This window comes from Puma concolor, chromosome B1 (genome assembly GCF_028749965.1).
Source record: "Puma concolor isolate L17-30 chromosome B1, mPumCon1.1.hap2, whole genome shotgun sequence".
Classification (NCBI taxonomy): Eukaryota; Metazoa; Chordata; class Mammalia; order Carnivora; family Felidae; genus Puma; species Puma concolor.
Window position 1 is genome coordinate 17182991 of NC_141670.1, and position 13834 is coordinate 17196824.

Below are 13834 nucleotides of genomic sequence, written 5' to 3' on the forward strand. Positions count from 1 at the left end.
GTGAATTCGAGCCCCGAGTCAGGCTCTGTGCTGACAGCTCAGAGCCTGGAGCCTGTTTCCGATTCTGTGTCTCCCTCTCTCTGACCCTCCCCCGTTCATGCTCTGTCTCTCTCTGTCTCAAAAATAAATAAATGTTAAAAAAAAAAATTAAAAAAAAAAAAAAAAGAGAGAGAGAGAGAGACCCAGAGTGCAAGTGGGGAAGGGGAGAGAGAGAGGGAGACACAGAATGCGAAGCAGGCTCCAGGCCCTGAGTTGTCAGCACAGAGCCCGACCTGGGGCTCGAGATCATGACCTGAGCTGAAGTCGGAAGCTTGATTGACTGAGCCACCCAGGTGCCCCGAGACCTTTTAAATAATAGCATATGGTCACCCTGGAAATCAAGTTCCCTCCTTCCCCAGAATCTGCTGTTGTTACTGCTTTTTGTTGTTACTATTTGTTTGGTGACTTTTCTGAACTAACTCCGTAAAGGATTTATTCTTTGGAGTCTATGACCACTGACTGATGTTTCCACTTAGTTTTCTTAATAGTTATCTAATGATTGGACGAGGATTTCCTTAGATGCCTGCAGTCAATAAGTTTCTCAGTCTTTGAGGTGGGGCTTTTTGCGAATTTCGGAGCATGCTTTCAACGTTCAGACAGGCATTTCACAACTTTACCAGGGCCTTTTCTTTCTGCTGACGCAGGGCGAAACATCAGCCAGCCTGAGAGCCTAGGACTTTCTCAAATCTTTGGGGGGCACAGGCACAGCCCTGGTTATGCCACACAGCCCTGTACTTGCACATGGCCTTCCAGATTCCCAGGAATATGTCCGAGAGTTTCACCACCACCTTCTTTCCCCTGGTTTCCCTTTTAGGATCTTTTATGAGCCTGTTGTTTGTTCCAGCTGTGATTAACGCCCTAGGAAGCTGCAATGTTACATAATCGCCCCTGTTTGTTCTAGACAAACACTTGCAAAGAAAAGGCTGTGAGTTAACACTGAAGAAGCTCTGAGCCATGGAAAATAAACTCAGTCCTTGCGAGTGGGATTTTCCCAAGAATTTCCAGACAAGTCAAATAATGGCATTGGACTGGGGATGCAGATGGGACATTGGAGCAGCCCCAGCCCCATTCTGCCCGCTCCAGGGCTGCGGGACTGCTGGTCTCTTTTCCGCATGATTGTGAGGCTGTTTTCAAGGCTTTCATGGAGCTGGGGAGGGGAGAATTGGAACAGGGCAAATTAAAACCCCACAAAACTCATCCTTCTTTTTTAAAAATTCTTTTTAACCTTCATTTATTTTTGAGAGAGAGAGAGAGAGAGAGAGGAAGAGGAACCAAGAGAGAGGGAAACACAGAATCTGAAGCAGGCTCCAAGCTCTGAGCTGTCAGCATAAGACCCCCACTGTGGGTCTTGAACTCATGAACTGCAAGATCATGACCTGAGCCAAAGCTGGACGCTTAACGACTTGAGCCACCCAGGCGCCCCATTTAAAATTTTATTTTTTATTTTTTATTTATTTTTGAGAGGGAGAGAGACAGAATGCTAGCAGGGGAGGGGAGGAACACAGAGAGAGGGAGACACAGAATCCGAAGCAGGCTCCAGGCTCTGAGCTGTCAGCCCAAAGCCTTCTGCAACTATCCTTTTTTCTTGATGTTTATTTAATTTATTTTAGGGGACGGGCAGAGAGAGAGAGGGAAAGAGAATCCCAAGCAGTCTCTGGACTGTCAGCACAGAGCCTGACTTGAGGCTCGATCTCTCGGAACTGTGAGATCGTGACGTGAGCCGAAATCAAGGGTCAGATGCTGAACCGACTGAGCCCCCCCCCGGGGGCCCCCAAACTTACTGTTCTTATAGAGAGTCAGCTGTTCTTCTTGAACAAACACTCCCTGGACGGTTAAAATTTGATCAATTTCTAGAGTTCCGAAAACATTGATTTTGACAAATAGGCCGGTGCGCCCATCACTTTTATGGAAGAGAGGATTTTCAGAGGCCCTTCGTCTGCCATTCCCACTACGATCCTGTAGTGCTTTTGATAAAACAAATGAAACACACAGGAAAAGTAGCTCTGAAAAAGAAAACGGTCTTTCAAACAAGATAGCCCCTGGCTTGTTACCATCTGGATGGGTCAGATAGGGACTCAAATTGTATTCAGTTCTGTGTTGCCTACGTCCTCGGCAGCGATGGATGCCCAGGGCACTTCAAAACGGGGTACCAGGACTGTAAGAACTCTAGAAGCAATGGAAAACAAAAAGTGGCTCAAGGGACAGGTTAAAGGTATTTAACTTGAAAAAGAGTCAGGATGACTATCTGAATTCTTTGTTTATAAAGGGCTGTCTTTGGAGAAAGGATTAGACTAATGTGTGTGGCTCCATTAGGTAGATGTAGGTAGAAGCTACCATGAAGGAAATAAAGAAAGAAAAAACAATCCTAACACCTAGAACGGTCCAGAAAAGAATTAGGCCTTGTCAGGGGTGCCTGGGTGGCTCAGTCAGTTGAGCGCCCCAGCTTCGACTCAGGTCATGATCTCACAGTTCATGAATTCGAGCCCTTTGTCGGGTTCTGTGCCGACAGCTCAGAGCCTGGAACCTGATTTCAATTCTGTCTCTCTCTCTCTCTCTCTGCCTATCCCCCACTCATGCTCTGTGTCTCTCTCTCTCTCTCAAAAATAAATAAATATTAAAAAAATTTTTAAAGAAAAAGAATTGGACCTTGTCATGAGGAAGTGAGCTCTTATCACTATAAATATCTCAGAAAAGTTGAACAACTTGTCACGTACGTCCTTCAGGGGATATAGTTGTAGGTTGCCACAAGTTTTCTTTCAGCTTCCAGAATCTGTGTTTTGGTTTTTTTTTTTAAAGATTTAATTAGTTGAAGCCTCATTTCCTAGACTGCCCACATGTAGGTATTATGTCACGGGAGGTACTTTCTCCTGATAAAACTATGTTCATTTAAACTGGGACTCCTTGGGGCGCCTGGGTGGCGCAGTCGGTTAAGCGTCCGACTTCAGCCAGGTCACGTTCTCGCGGTCCGTGAGTTCGAGCCCCGCGTCAGGCTCTGGGCTGATGGCTCAGAGCCTGGAGCCTGTTTCCGATTCTGTGTCTCCCTCTCTCTCTGCCCCTCCTCCGTTCATGCTCTGTCTCTCTCTGTCCCAAAAATAAATAAACGTTGAAAAAAAAAAATTAAAAATAAATAAATAAATAAATAAACTGGGACTCCTTTGGGGCGCCTGGGTGGCGCAGTCGGTTGAGCCTCCGACTTCAGCCAGGTCACGATCTCGCGGTCCGTGAGTTCGAGCCCCGCGTCAGGCTCTGGGCTGATGGCTCAGAGCCTGGAGCCTGTTTCCGATTCTGTGTCTCCCTCTCTCTCTGCCCCTCCCCCATTCATGCTCTGTCTCTCTCTGTCCCAAAAATAAATAAACGTTGAAAAAAAAATAAAATAAAATAAACTGGGACTCCTTTTGTCCTTCCTGCAAATGCTATAATTATTCTTCAGGCTCCCATCATTTTAACAACATTTATGTTATCAAATTGAGTAAACTTAGTAAATAATATGAACACAAATAAAAACATAATTTAGAATTAAGATTATATGGGGGCACCTGGGTGGCTCAGTCGGTTAATCGCCGGACTTCAGCTCAGGTCATGATCTCGCAGCTTGTGGGTTCAAACCCCACATCGGGCTCTGTGCTGACAGTTCAGAGCTGGGAGCCTGCTTCAGATTCTGCGTCTCCCTCTCTCTCTGCCCTCCCCTGCTTGCACTCTGTCTCTCTCTCAAAAATAAATAAACATTAAAAAAAAAAAAAGATTACATAAGGATAATGAAGGTGGGTTTTCTCCTATTTTTATTTTTTGGTCACCTGATATTTTTGTTAAACGCTTTTTATTAAGATCTTTTTCATAATACTCGGGAAAATACCACACAAAACCTTCTGCTCCTAAGGCCTGGAATTCAGGGTCGAGGTACCACAAAGAGAATGTGAGGATAGGCTGAGTAACCTAAATATTTTGCACTGGTCGGCCTGGAGCTGGACACACAGGTTGAGCTGTTTCATTTCTCTGACATGGGAGTCGATCTTTTATCGGATTTAGCTCAATTTTTCCTTCTTCCGAATGACAAACAACGAGTCTGAGGGTATTTCAACAGACATTCTCCCCCCTTGAGGATGTCTAGCGTTATGAATAACAAACAGTCATCATGTCCTTTCGTTACGATGACAAAGTACAGTCACCTGAGCATCGTGCGGTTTGAGGACTGTCTTCCCTCTGTGAGTTCCCAGGTTGCCACAGGAACATTTTCCAGCATCTCGCCTTCACGGATGTGGACGTTGCCAGAGTCGTTACCCCGGATGCTTTTGTATGCCAAACCATTTGCACCTATCATCCTAACTGCCTCTTCTTTACGTTCCACACAAAGGCATGGCATCTGGAACCGCAAAGGTAAGAATGTGCGACGTTTGCTACCGTCCGGTCCTCGCCGTCATTTTCTAGTTTGAGTGTTTGAGAACTTCTGGGAATTTCGCGCAGAGCGCTCGAGGCCGCAGCAAGCCCTTTTCCGCCAGGTGCAGGTTAGTTAGGAACTTCATTGACTTTTCCACCTATGTTCTTTTTTTTTTTTTTTTTTAATGTTTGTTTATTTTTGAGAGAGACGGAGAGAAAGCGTGTGCAAGTGGGGGAGGGGCAGAGAGGAGATTGGGAGATAGAGAATCCCAAGCAGGATCCCCAGAGCCGGACGTGGGGCTCAAATTCACGAACAATAGAGCATGACGTGAGCCAAAACCAACTCAAAACCAAAAGTCAGACACTTGGGGGCGCCTGGGTCACTCAGTTGGTTAAGTGTCCAGCTTCGGCTCAGGTTATGATCTCGCGGTTCAGGGGTTCGAGTCCCATGTCGGGCTGTTGACAATTAAGGCCTTTGTGTTCCCTCATTTTAAAAATCATAGAAAAAGGGCACCTGGGTGGCTCAGTCGGTTAAGCATCCGACTTCAGCTCAGGTCATGATCTCACACTCCGTGAGTTCGAGCCCTGCGTCGGGCTCTGGGCTGACAGCTCAGAGCCTGGAGCTTGCTTTGAGTTCTGTGTCTCCCTCTCTCTCTGTCCCTCCCCTGTTCATGCTCTGTCTCTCTCTGTCTCAAAAATAAATAAAAACATTAAAAAAATTACTAAATACATTGAAATATAATCATGTTGCCTACTTTTTTCCATTATTCAATTCAAATTTTATGAGACTCAGGCTTCAAGTTTCTACACTGAAGATATTAACAAAAGCACAAAAATCTTGGACTTAAAAAAGTCCTATGGGGCGCCTGGGTGGCTCATTCAGTTAAGCATCTGACTTCACCTCAGATCATGGTCTCAAGGCTCATGGGTTCGAGCCCTGAGTCCGGCTCTGTTCTGACAGCTCAGAACCTGGACCCTGCTTTGGATTCTGTGTCTCCCTCTCTCTCTGTCCCTCCCCCACTTGATCTCGCTTTCTCACTCACTCTCTCTCTCAAAAATAAATAAAACATAAAGTTGTTTTGTTTTGTTTTTTTAAACAGAAGAGTTTCTCAGAAGAATAAATTTTGCAGAGGTGCTTTTCAAAACGCGAGGTGCTTTGTTTGGTGTTTGCCTTTAACGCAATTTTGTTTCTCTGTCTTTTGCTTTTTTTTTTTTTTTTTTTTGTTAATAGAAACGTTTGCTTTCTTAAGACTTCCAAAAGCGGGACACCAAGTTTCCCTACTCCTCAGGAAAACACCATGTCTGGATACAGCCTTTTAACCTGCAAGCAAAGTTTGCCTGGTAATGTGATTCAATGATGATAGTGATCTTTTAACAAGTAATAGCAACGAAACAATCCTCAGTGTACCAACGACTTGTGTAGACGTGGCTTAACTGCTGCTTTCATTTAATGCCTTTTTATGTCTCTAATTCACACAGAGCCCTGCCATTCCAAAATTTACTCAGGAGTTGCTTTTGAAGGGGAAGAGTTGAATGTAACCTTTGTTGAAGGAGTGAATGTTTGCCAAGAGACTTGTACTAAGACGATTCGCTGTCAGTTTTTTACTTATTCTTTACTCCCAGAAGACTGTAGAAGAAAGAAGTTAGTGAACATTCATTTTTCACAGACAGTCAGCAAGCCAATTTCATGAATGATCCTCCTCTGTGAAGGTTTAATCTTTATACCGATCCTTTTATCTAGGTGTAAGTGTTCCTTACGATTATCTTTGGATGGGTCCCCAACTAGGATTACGTACGGGACACGAGCGAGCTCTGGTTATTCTTTGAGGCTGTGTAAAAGTGGGGACGGTTCTGGTGAGTAAGCCTCCCTTTTTCATGGAACTGTAAAGGCTTGTCTGTGTTATTTTGATAGCTTGCTTAGTCTTAAACAATAGAACGGTGTACTTTGTTTCCCTTGGCTCCAGAGAACTCTGATTCACCTCTAATTCCAACCATTAACTTTAACACTCTCTTTTCAGTCTGCTCAGCAAAAACAGACACACGCATTGTTGGAGGGACCAACTCCTCCTGGGGAGAGTGGCCTTGGCAAGTTAGCCTGCAAGTGAAGCTGACAGCCCGGAGCCACCTGTGTGGAGGGTCAATCATCGGACACCAGTGGGTCCTAACTGCCGCCCATTGCTTTGATGGGTAAGTTTTGGGTGCGTCCTATCCAGGGTCTTATCTTGCCTTTTCGTTTTGAAAACTCTAAGTTCAGGGTCTAGATCATCATGTCCGTTTATTGATCGAAGTTTATTCTTCTTGAATAAAAGACATTTCAAGCGAGGGCTTGTATTCACAATGGTGAACAATGAGGTAGGGCCTGTCTGAGCACTGAAAGATCTGAGCCATCAGCACGCAGTGTGGCCTCTTTGCAGGAATGCCTGACATTCCTGGGGGGTGTCACTCCTGCTTTAAAGCAAAACGAAAAATGCCCTGTCTGCTGCTACCTCCATCTACCGCTCCCTAAATGTATTCTTCAAAGACTTTGTTTTCAGGCCTGTAGAGATTTACTTTCAGCTCTCTGATTCACAAATACACTAAATAACATTAATAGTGAAAACAAAAATGCGATAGTTTGTAACCTCTATATTTCAGAGAATAAAATCTGATGCAACCTTTCTACTTTATTGGGCAAATTGTACATGTGGCAGGGTTTTAAAGTTTTAAAACACTTAGACTTTGCATTTAGAACAGGGCAGCTCTCACAATTACCAGAAGTACGAATGACCCTGGGCGGTTTGTAAATCTCTCTCAGCTTTATTTTCCTATCTGTGAAATATGAATAATAGTAGCATCTAATTCACAAGGTTGTTAGATGAAGTGACAGACTTAAAATGCTAAGTACTATACTTGGAACATAAAAATTTTTTTAAAAATAAGCTATAATTAAATAAGAAATGTAAAAATGGACAAAGCATAGGAAGAAGCAAGAAATACTAACAGCTCTAAAATAAAAGCTAGTTGATCTCTCTCAAAAAGTGTTTTGTTTTCGTAAAATTCTCCCTCTTCCCCTGTCCAAAGGGTAGGGCCCGGGTTGCACGTATCAGGATTGAGGATACAGTTGCTGAAATAAGGGTCAGTGGCAGGGATGGGCGGAGCAAGGCTCCTTCATGGTTGCCAGTTAGCAGCATGGGCCCCCAGTTAGCGGAGCATGGGCGTTGCTAAGGGGAAGGCTACTGACCTGAAAGGAAAGACCCTGAGAAGGGAAATGGTAGGTCCCCTTTTTTACTAAATGCATGCAATTGGGGGTCAGGAATTTTCGTCTTTTTTTTTTCCAGCTTTGCTGAGATATAATTGATACATAACCTTGTATAAATGTAAGGTGTGCAATGTAATGATTTCACATATGCATGTATTGCAAAATGATTAGCATATTAAGGTTAGGTGACACATCCATCCATCCATCACCACACAGAAATACTTGTGTGTGTGTGTGTGTGTGTGTGGTGAGAACTTTTACGATTCACACTCTCAGCAGCTTTCAGATATTTCAAGTATTGTTAACTCTAGTCACCATGGTGTACATTAGGTCCCTAGACTTCATTCGTGTTATAACTGGAAGACTGTATCCTTTGGCCACTTTCACTCATTCCTGCCATGACACTGTCCTGAAAACCACCAATCTGTTCTCTGCATCTATGAGTTCAGCTTTTTAGATTCCACATACAAGTGAAAACATGTAACATTTGTCTTTCTCGGACTTATTTCATTTAACATAATACCCTCAAGTCTCATCCATGTTGTTACAAATTACAGGATTTCCTTCTTTTTATGGCTGAATAATATTCCATCATATATCTATATATAAGTATATGTATACATACACACACAGACACATGCCTAAATATGTATGTGCACTTATATGCATATGTATAATACATTTATGTATATGTATGTGTATATGGAGACATAGTACATATATTATGCCACATTTTCTTTATGCTTTCATCCATTGAGGGACACTTAGGTTGTTTCCATATTTTGGCTACTGTAAATAATGCTGTTATGAAGGGAGTACGGATATCCCTCAATGTAGTATTTTCATTTTCTTTGAATATATAACCAGAAGCAGAATTGTTGGATCTTCAGGTAGTTCTATTTTTTCATTTTTGAGGAACCCCCATACTGTCTTCCACAGTGACTGTAGCACTTTACATTAAGAACTTTCATTCTTGGGACACCTGGGTAGCTCAGCTGGTTAAGTGTCCAACTTCCTCTCAGGTCATGATTTTGTGGTTCGTGAGTTCAAGCCCTGCATGGGGCTCTGTGCTGACAGCTTGGAGCCTGGAGCCTGCTTTGAATTCTGTGTCTCCCTCTTTCTCTGGGCGCTAGCCCCTCACATTCTGTCTGTCTCTCTCAAAAATAAACAAACATTAAAAACAATAATAAAAAAAAAAAGAACCTTCCTTTTTGAAGACTCAGTGTTGTTAAGTTTATAAGAGATAATATCCACGGAAACACTGATTTAATTGAAAGAAAACCACTTTGCCCCTATCTGCATGGTTTCCTCTAGAGTTTTATGCAAATATATCTTGTATCTCTCACTTCATGGTGATAAGAATGTCCCAATCTTTACACAAGATAAGACTTAGCTTTTGATCACAGTTTTAGACTTCCTTTGTATATACTCATATTTTATTTATTATTATTTTCTTAGGTTTATTTTATGTTTGAGAGAGAGAGAGAGAGAGAGTGCAAGTGGGAGAAGGCAGAGAGAGAGGGAGACACAGAATCTGAAGCAGGCTTCAGGCTCTGAGCTGTCAGCACAGAGCCCAATGCGGGGCTTGAACTCACGGACCGCGAGATCATGACCTGAGCCGAAGTCAGACACTTAACCGACTGAGCCACCCAGGCGCCCCTAGATAGATACATTTTAAATAACGCTGAAGCCTCCCTAATTTGCCCAACGGCGGGGGCGGCCGGGGTAGGGGGGCTTGTGTAACACGGGTCCGACCTCTTGAGGATTCTGGATTTCATGGAAGCAACTGCTTTCAGGTTTGGTGAACCGAGCAGGATTTTCCCACAATCACCTGTGAGTCTCTCCCAACCAGTTTCTCTCAGAACTGGGACAGCAACATTCTTCTATCTTGACCTACAGTAAGCATGGAATAACTACAGAAATGTCCATTCTCAGTGTTTTTAACTAAAATCTTCAGAGTTTCCGTACCGCTGCTGGTGGGGATGGCACATTGCCAGGAAGCGAAATTAGGTGAGTAAAGATAACCCGTAGCATTTTCTTCCCAGTTCTTTTTTTGAAAGGTGAAGCGACAGGAAAAGGGACCAATATCAGAGGCCAGTCTTTCTGGGGTCAAATAGGTATTTCCTTCTTTCTCCCAGGCTTCCCCTGCAGGACGTTTGGCGTGTTTACAGTGGCATTTTTAATCTGTCCGAGATAACAACAGAAACGCCTTTCTCACGAATAAAGGAGATGATTATTCACCCAAATTACAAAATGTCAGACAGTGGTGATGATCTTGCCTTGATAAGACTTGAGCCTCCTTTGAATTACACAGGTACGCGGCGTATTCGATCGAGGAGAAGCTAGACATCTGAGTTCAGCGGTTTACATTTTCACACCCGTTTGAATGAGAGGGCAGAATGCGGACAGATTGTCTTTATTTCCTGGTGGGTGGGGCTGGAGGAAAGGTGAGAGTTGCCAAGGAAGGGAACATCTGTGATCTGGATAAATAGCTTCTACTTAAGGGTCAAGAAACATCAGTTGGCTTCTTCAGGGAGGAATACAACCACCGATCCGTTATTGAAATAATGCAACATCGGAAATGGCCATTTGGGAAGCCTGGCTCGCTTTGGCCCAAGTAGCGGAATTACCACTGCCTGGGGCATATTAGGAATACAGGAAGGCAGACGGGGCCAGATCCTAATTCCCAGGTCGAATGTGCGCAGAAGGAGGTTCTGGGAAGCCGGTAGTGTGATGGTTGGAGGTGTGGCCTTTGGAGGAATAGTGTCCACGGTTGGTGAATGCCCACTGCGCCCAGTAACGATCCCGTGACCTCGGGCAAGTTGCTCTCACCTCTTTGCACCTCAAATCTCCTCATCTGTAAAATGAGCGTGATAATGACCCATTGGTTTGTCATAAAAATTGTCAGTTAATACCTTAAGGCGCTTAAGACCGTGCCTGGAGATTCTCCATTATCACTCTGCAAAGTATCACCCACAGGATCAAACGCGAGAACCTCTAATGCTTTTGACAGAAACTTGTGTTCTGAGGTTTAAGATTGAATCCAGAAGATGTGACACCAAACACGTCATGGGAAAATGACTCGGGAGATGAGAAAGTTTCTTGAATCGTTGCCCTTAGCAACTGAGCAGAAAGCAAAAGCGTCATTTTCCTTGGTGCTGCCCTATAGAAAGAGAATCCAGGAAGAGGAAGGTGTGTATTTTTAAAGTCAATATCCATACCTTTGTTTAACCAAGCTCTAATTGAAAACTTACCTTTCAGAATTCCAAAAACCAATATGCCTGCCTTCCAAAGATGATACAAACACAATGTATACTAATTGTTGGGTGACTGGATGGGGCTTCACAAAAGAAAAAGGTACGGCATGACATTTTAAATGTTGTTCTTACGAGAAGTCTTCTCTCGCCTCAAATATTTACTCAGTGATTTTTAAAAATTTTTGTTTAATGTTTTTATTTATTTTTGAAGGAGAGAGAGAGAGAGAGAGACAGAGCATGAGCAGGGGAGGGGCAGAGAGAGAGGGAGACACAGAATCCAAAGCAGGCTCCAGGCTCCGAGCTGTCAGCAGAGGGCCCTGTGTGGGGCTCGAATCCATGAACCATTAGTTCATGACCTGAGCTGAGGTCGGATGCTTAACCGACTGAGCCACCCAGGCGCCCCACTCGGTGATTTTTGAGCTATATTTTTGTTTGGGTCTGGGGAAATGTATCAGGCAACCTTTTAAGCATCTTACTTTATAATAAAGATCACTTGTGGGACTTCATAAAAGGACTGGTCCCATACAGGGCTAACAAGACTGCTCAAGCCCATCCTGTCCTCAGTATTAATAGTGTTCCCATCTCTCTGTGCCTTGATGTTAAGGACCTGGAGCACAGGCAGGCAAACCATCTCTCTGACAGGCTGTCAATCTTGTTGGGTTTTTTTTGTTTTTGTTTTTGTTTTTTAAATACATCCTTCTTGCGATCTGACGTAGCCCATGAACCACTTTTAAATACTTAAAACACACAGAAACCCGAAGGACAGCAGTGAAATTGCAAATGAGCTCTCAAAATACTTCTCAGAGGATGTGCTATAGTAATGCATGAGTTTCTTTGTTCATATATGAAATAGCAAGTTGTTCAGGTAACTGCCGTAATTTAGAAATTGTGATGGGGGCGCCTGGGTGGCGCAGTCGGTTAAGCGTCCGACTTCAGCCAGGTCACGATCTCGCGGTCCGTGAGTTCGAGCCCCGCGTCGGGCTCTGGGCTGATGGCTCGGAGCCTGGAGCCTGTTTCCGATTCTGTGTCTCCCTCTCTCTCTGCCCCTCCCCCGTTCATGCTCTGTCTCTCTCTGTCCCAAAAATTAAAAAATTAAAAAAAAAAAAAAAAAAAAAGAAATTGTGATGAGCACAAGTGATATTTACCGTTATCTGCCACAACTGTAATGTGCAAATATCGCGACCGTGACATGCAAATATCTGGGCTCTCTATCGATGGCAAGGTCGTAGATTCTGCTAACGCTCCCTTGCTTGGGGCTTGCCTTCCTAATTGAAAGGAGTTAGACTGCAGTTGGATAATCGGTGAAAGTAAAGATGTGTTTTCCGATGCAAGTTAATAGAACAAGTGACTTCTTTCGGTGCAACCCCGTTTAAGAGCCCCTGTTCATGGGTTGTTGGTGTATTTCAACTGGCCTTGAATTTTCCAGGAAACAGACTATTCTCCCTTTCCAAAACTATGTTCCTGATAGACACTATAGGGAGTAATATTTGCAGCATTCTTTACCTATTTAAGCTTGTCATGTCTTTCCTTCTCTCCTGACTTACTCCTTTACTCGATGAATCCAAATTTTTCCAATTTTTGATAAGTGCCTGAAGACGGGAAGAAATTGTAAAAGTAACCTTAACTAAACAAGGAAGGCTCCCAGTGTACGCTCAGGGAGAACCTGGAGAGTGGTGGAAATTTAATTCTTTTTCAATACGTTGTTCTTCGTGGAAAATCCTTGGACTTACTCAAAGAGCAAAATACTCCTCTGCTGTCAGAGGTCTGGTGATCCCCTCCCCTCCAAACGATATATTTTAGAATGATCATGTTGAATATATAAAACAAAAACCGAGAGGTAAGAACTTACAGCCTTTGGGTTGGAGGAGATAAGAGGGAATTTCTGAGAGACATTGACTGAGATGAGATGACAGAGGTTATGGAAGGGTTGTCCTAATATTACATGTCAGAGGCCAAAACATGGCGTGCACTCTCTCTGTCTCTCTCTCTGTTTTTCAATTTTCCTTCTCTGTTACTCGCTGTTCATGTGATTAACGCTACTTTCTCACCCTACTGTTTTTTTTTTTTTCAACGTTTATTTATTTTTGGGACAGAGAGAGACAGAGCATGAACGGGGGATGGGCAGAGAGAGAGGGAGACACAGAATCGGAAACAGGCTCCAGGCTCCGAGCCATCAGCCCAGAGCCTGACGCGGGGCTCGAACTCACGGACCGCGAGATCGTGACCTGGCTGAAGTCGGACGCTTAACCGACTGCGCCACCCAGGCGCCCCACTCACCCTACTGTTTTTAATCTAAAGAAATGACCTGAACGAAAAGCTCATTATTCTGATCTGCTTTAAGACGTTAGTATGTTTCCTATTTATCTTATTTCTTCCTTCTGAAGTTACATATTGGTGACCTTCTAGGCAAAATCCAAAATATCCTACAAAAGGCAAATATTCCTTTGGTATCAAGTGAAGAATGCCAGAAAAAATATAGAGATTATGAAGTAACCAAACAGATGATCTGTGCTGGCTATAAAGAAGGAGGCAAAGATGCCTGTAAGGTAATACATTTGATTGCGCAAAGAACACACAGTAACCTGCTTGAGAAAATTAACTCCAAAATACATTTCTCATAGTATGTTTCATTATATTTTTCTTAAAAAATTCTGAGCCACATAACCTGGCAACTTCATAAATAACCTTTAATGAATGTATATCATTTTTATTATATTTATTTATATATATTTATATTTTTTATTTATATATATTTATATTTTTATCATATAAATATATAATAATATATATAATAATATATAATATATATAATATAAATTAATATAGTGTGTATATATATATATATATATACACTATGTTTAAGGAGCACAGTTGTACATATAACAACTGTACTAACATATAGAGCATTAGATGTATTTGACATTGA

At 43.0% G+C, this 13834-nt stretch overlaps 1 protein-coding gene across 6 annotated transcripts in view; it reads left to right on the forward strand.

Moving 5' to 3' along the window:
- Window positions 1-13834, forward strand: part of KLKB1 (kallikrein B1) — a 36118-nt gene that overhangs the window by 21580 nt on the left and 704 nt on the right. For 5 of the 6 annotated variants that reach the window (XM_086703259.1, XM_086703260.1, XM_025933017.2 and 2 more), the window contains 8 exons: window positions 4254-4413; window positions 5645-5754; window positions 5893-6055; window positions 6155-6267; window positions 6432-6600; window positions 9790-9965; window positions 10913-11008; window positions 13315-13454. In XM_086703259.1, coding sequence (XP_086559385.1) covers window positions 4254-4413; window positions 5645-5754; window positions 5893-6055; window positions 6155-6267; window positions 6432-6600; window positions 9790-9965; window positions 10913-11008; window positions 13315-13454 — 1127 coding nt within the window. The remainder of the gene's footprint in view (window positions 1-4253; window positions 4414-5644; window positions 5755-5892; window positions 6056-6154; window positions 6268-6431; window positions 6601-9789; window positions 9966-10912; window positions 11009-13314; window positions 13455-13834) is intronic. The other variant, XM_086703262.1, reaches the window with a different exon arrangement.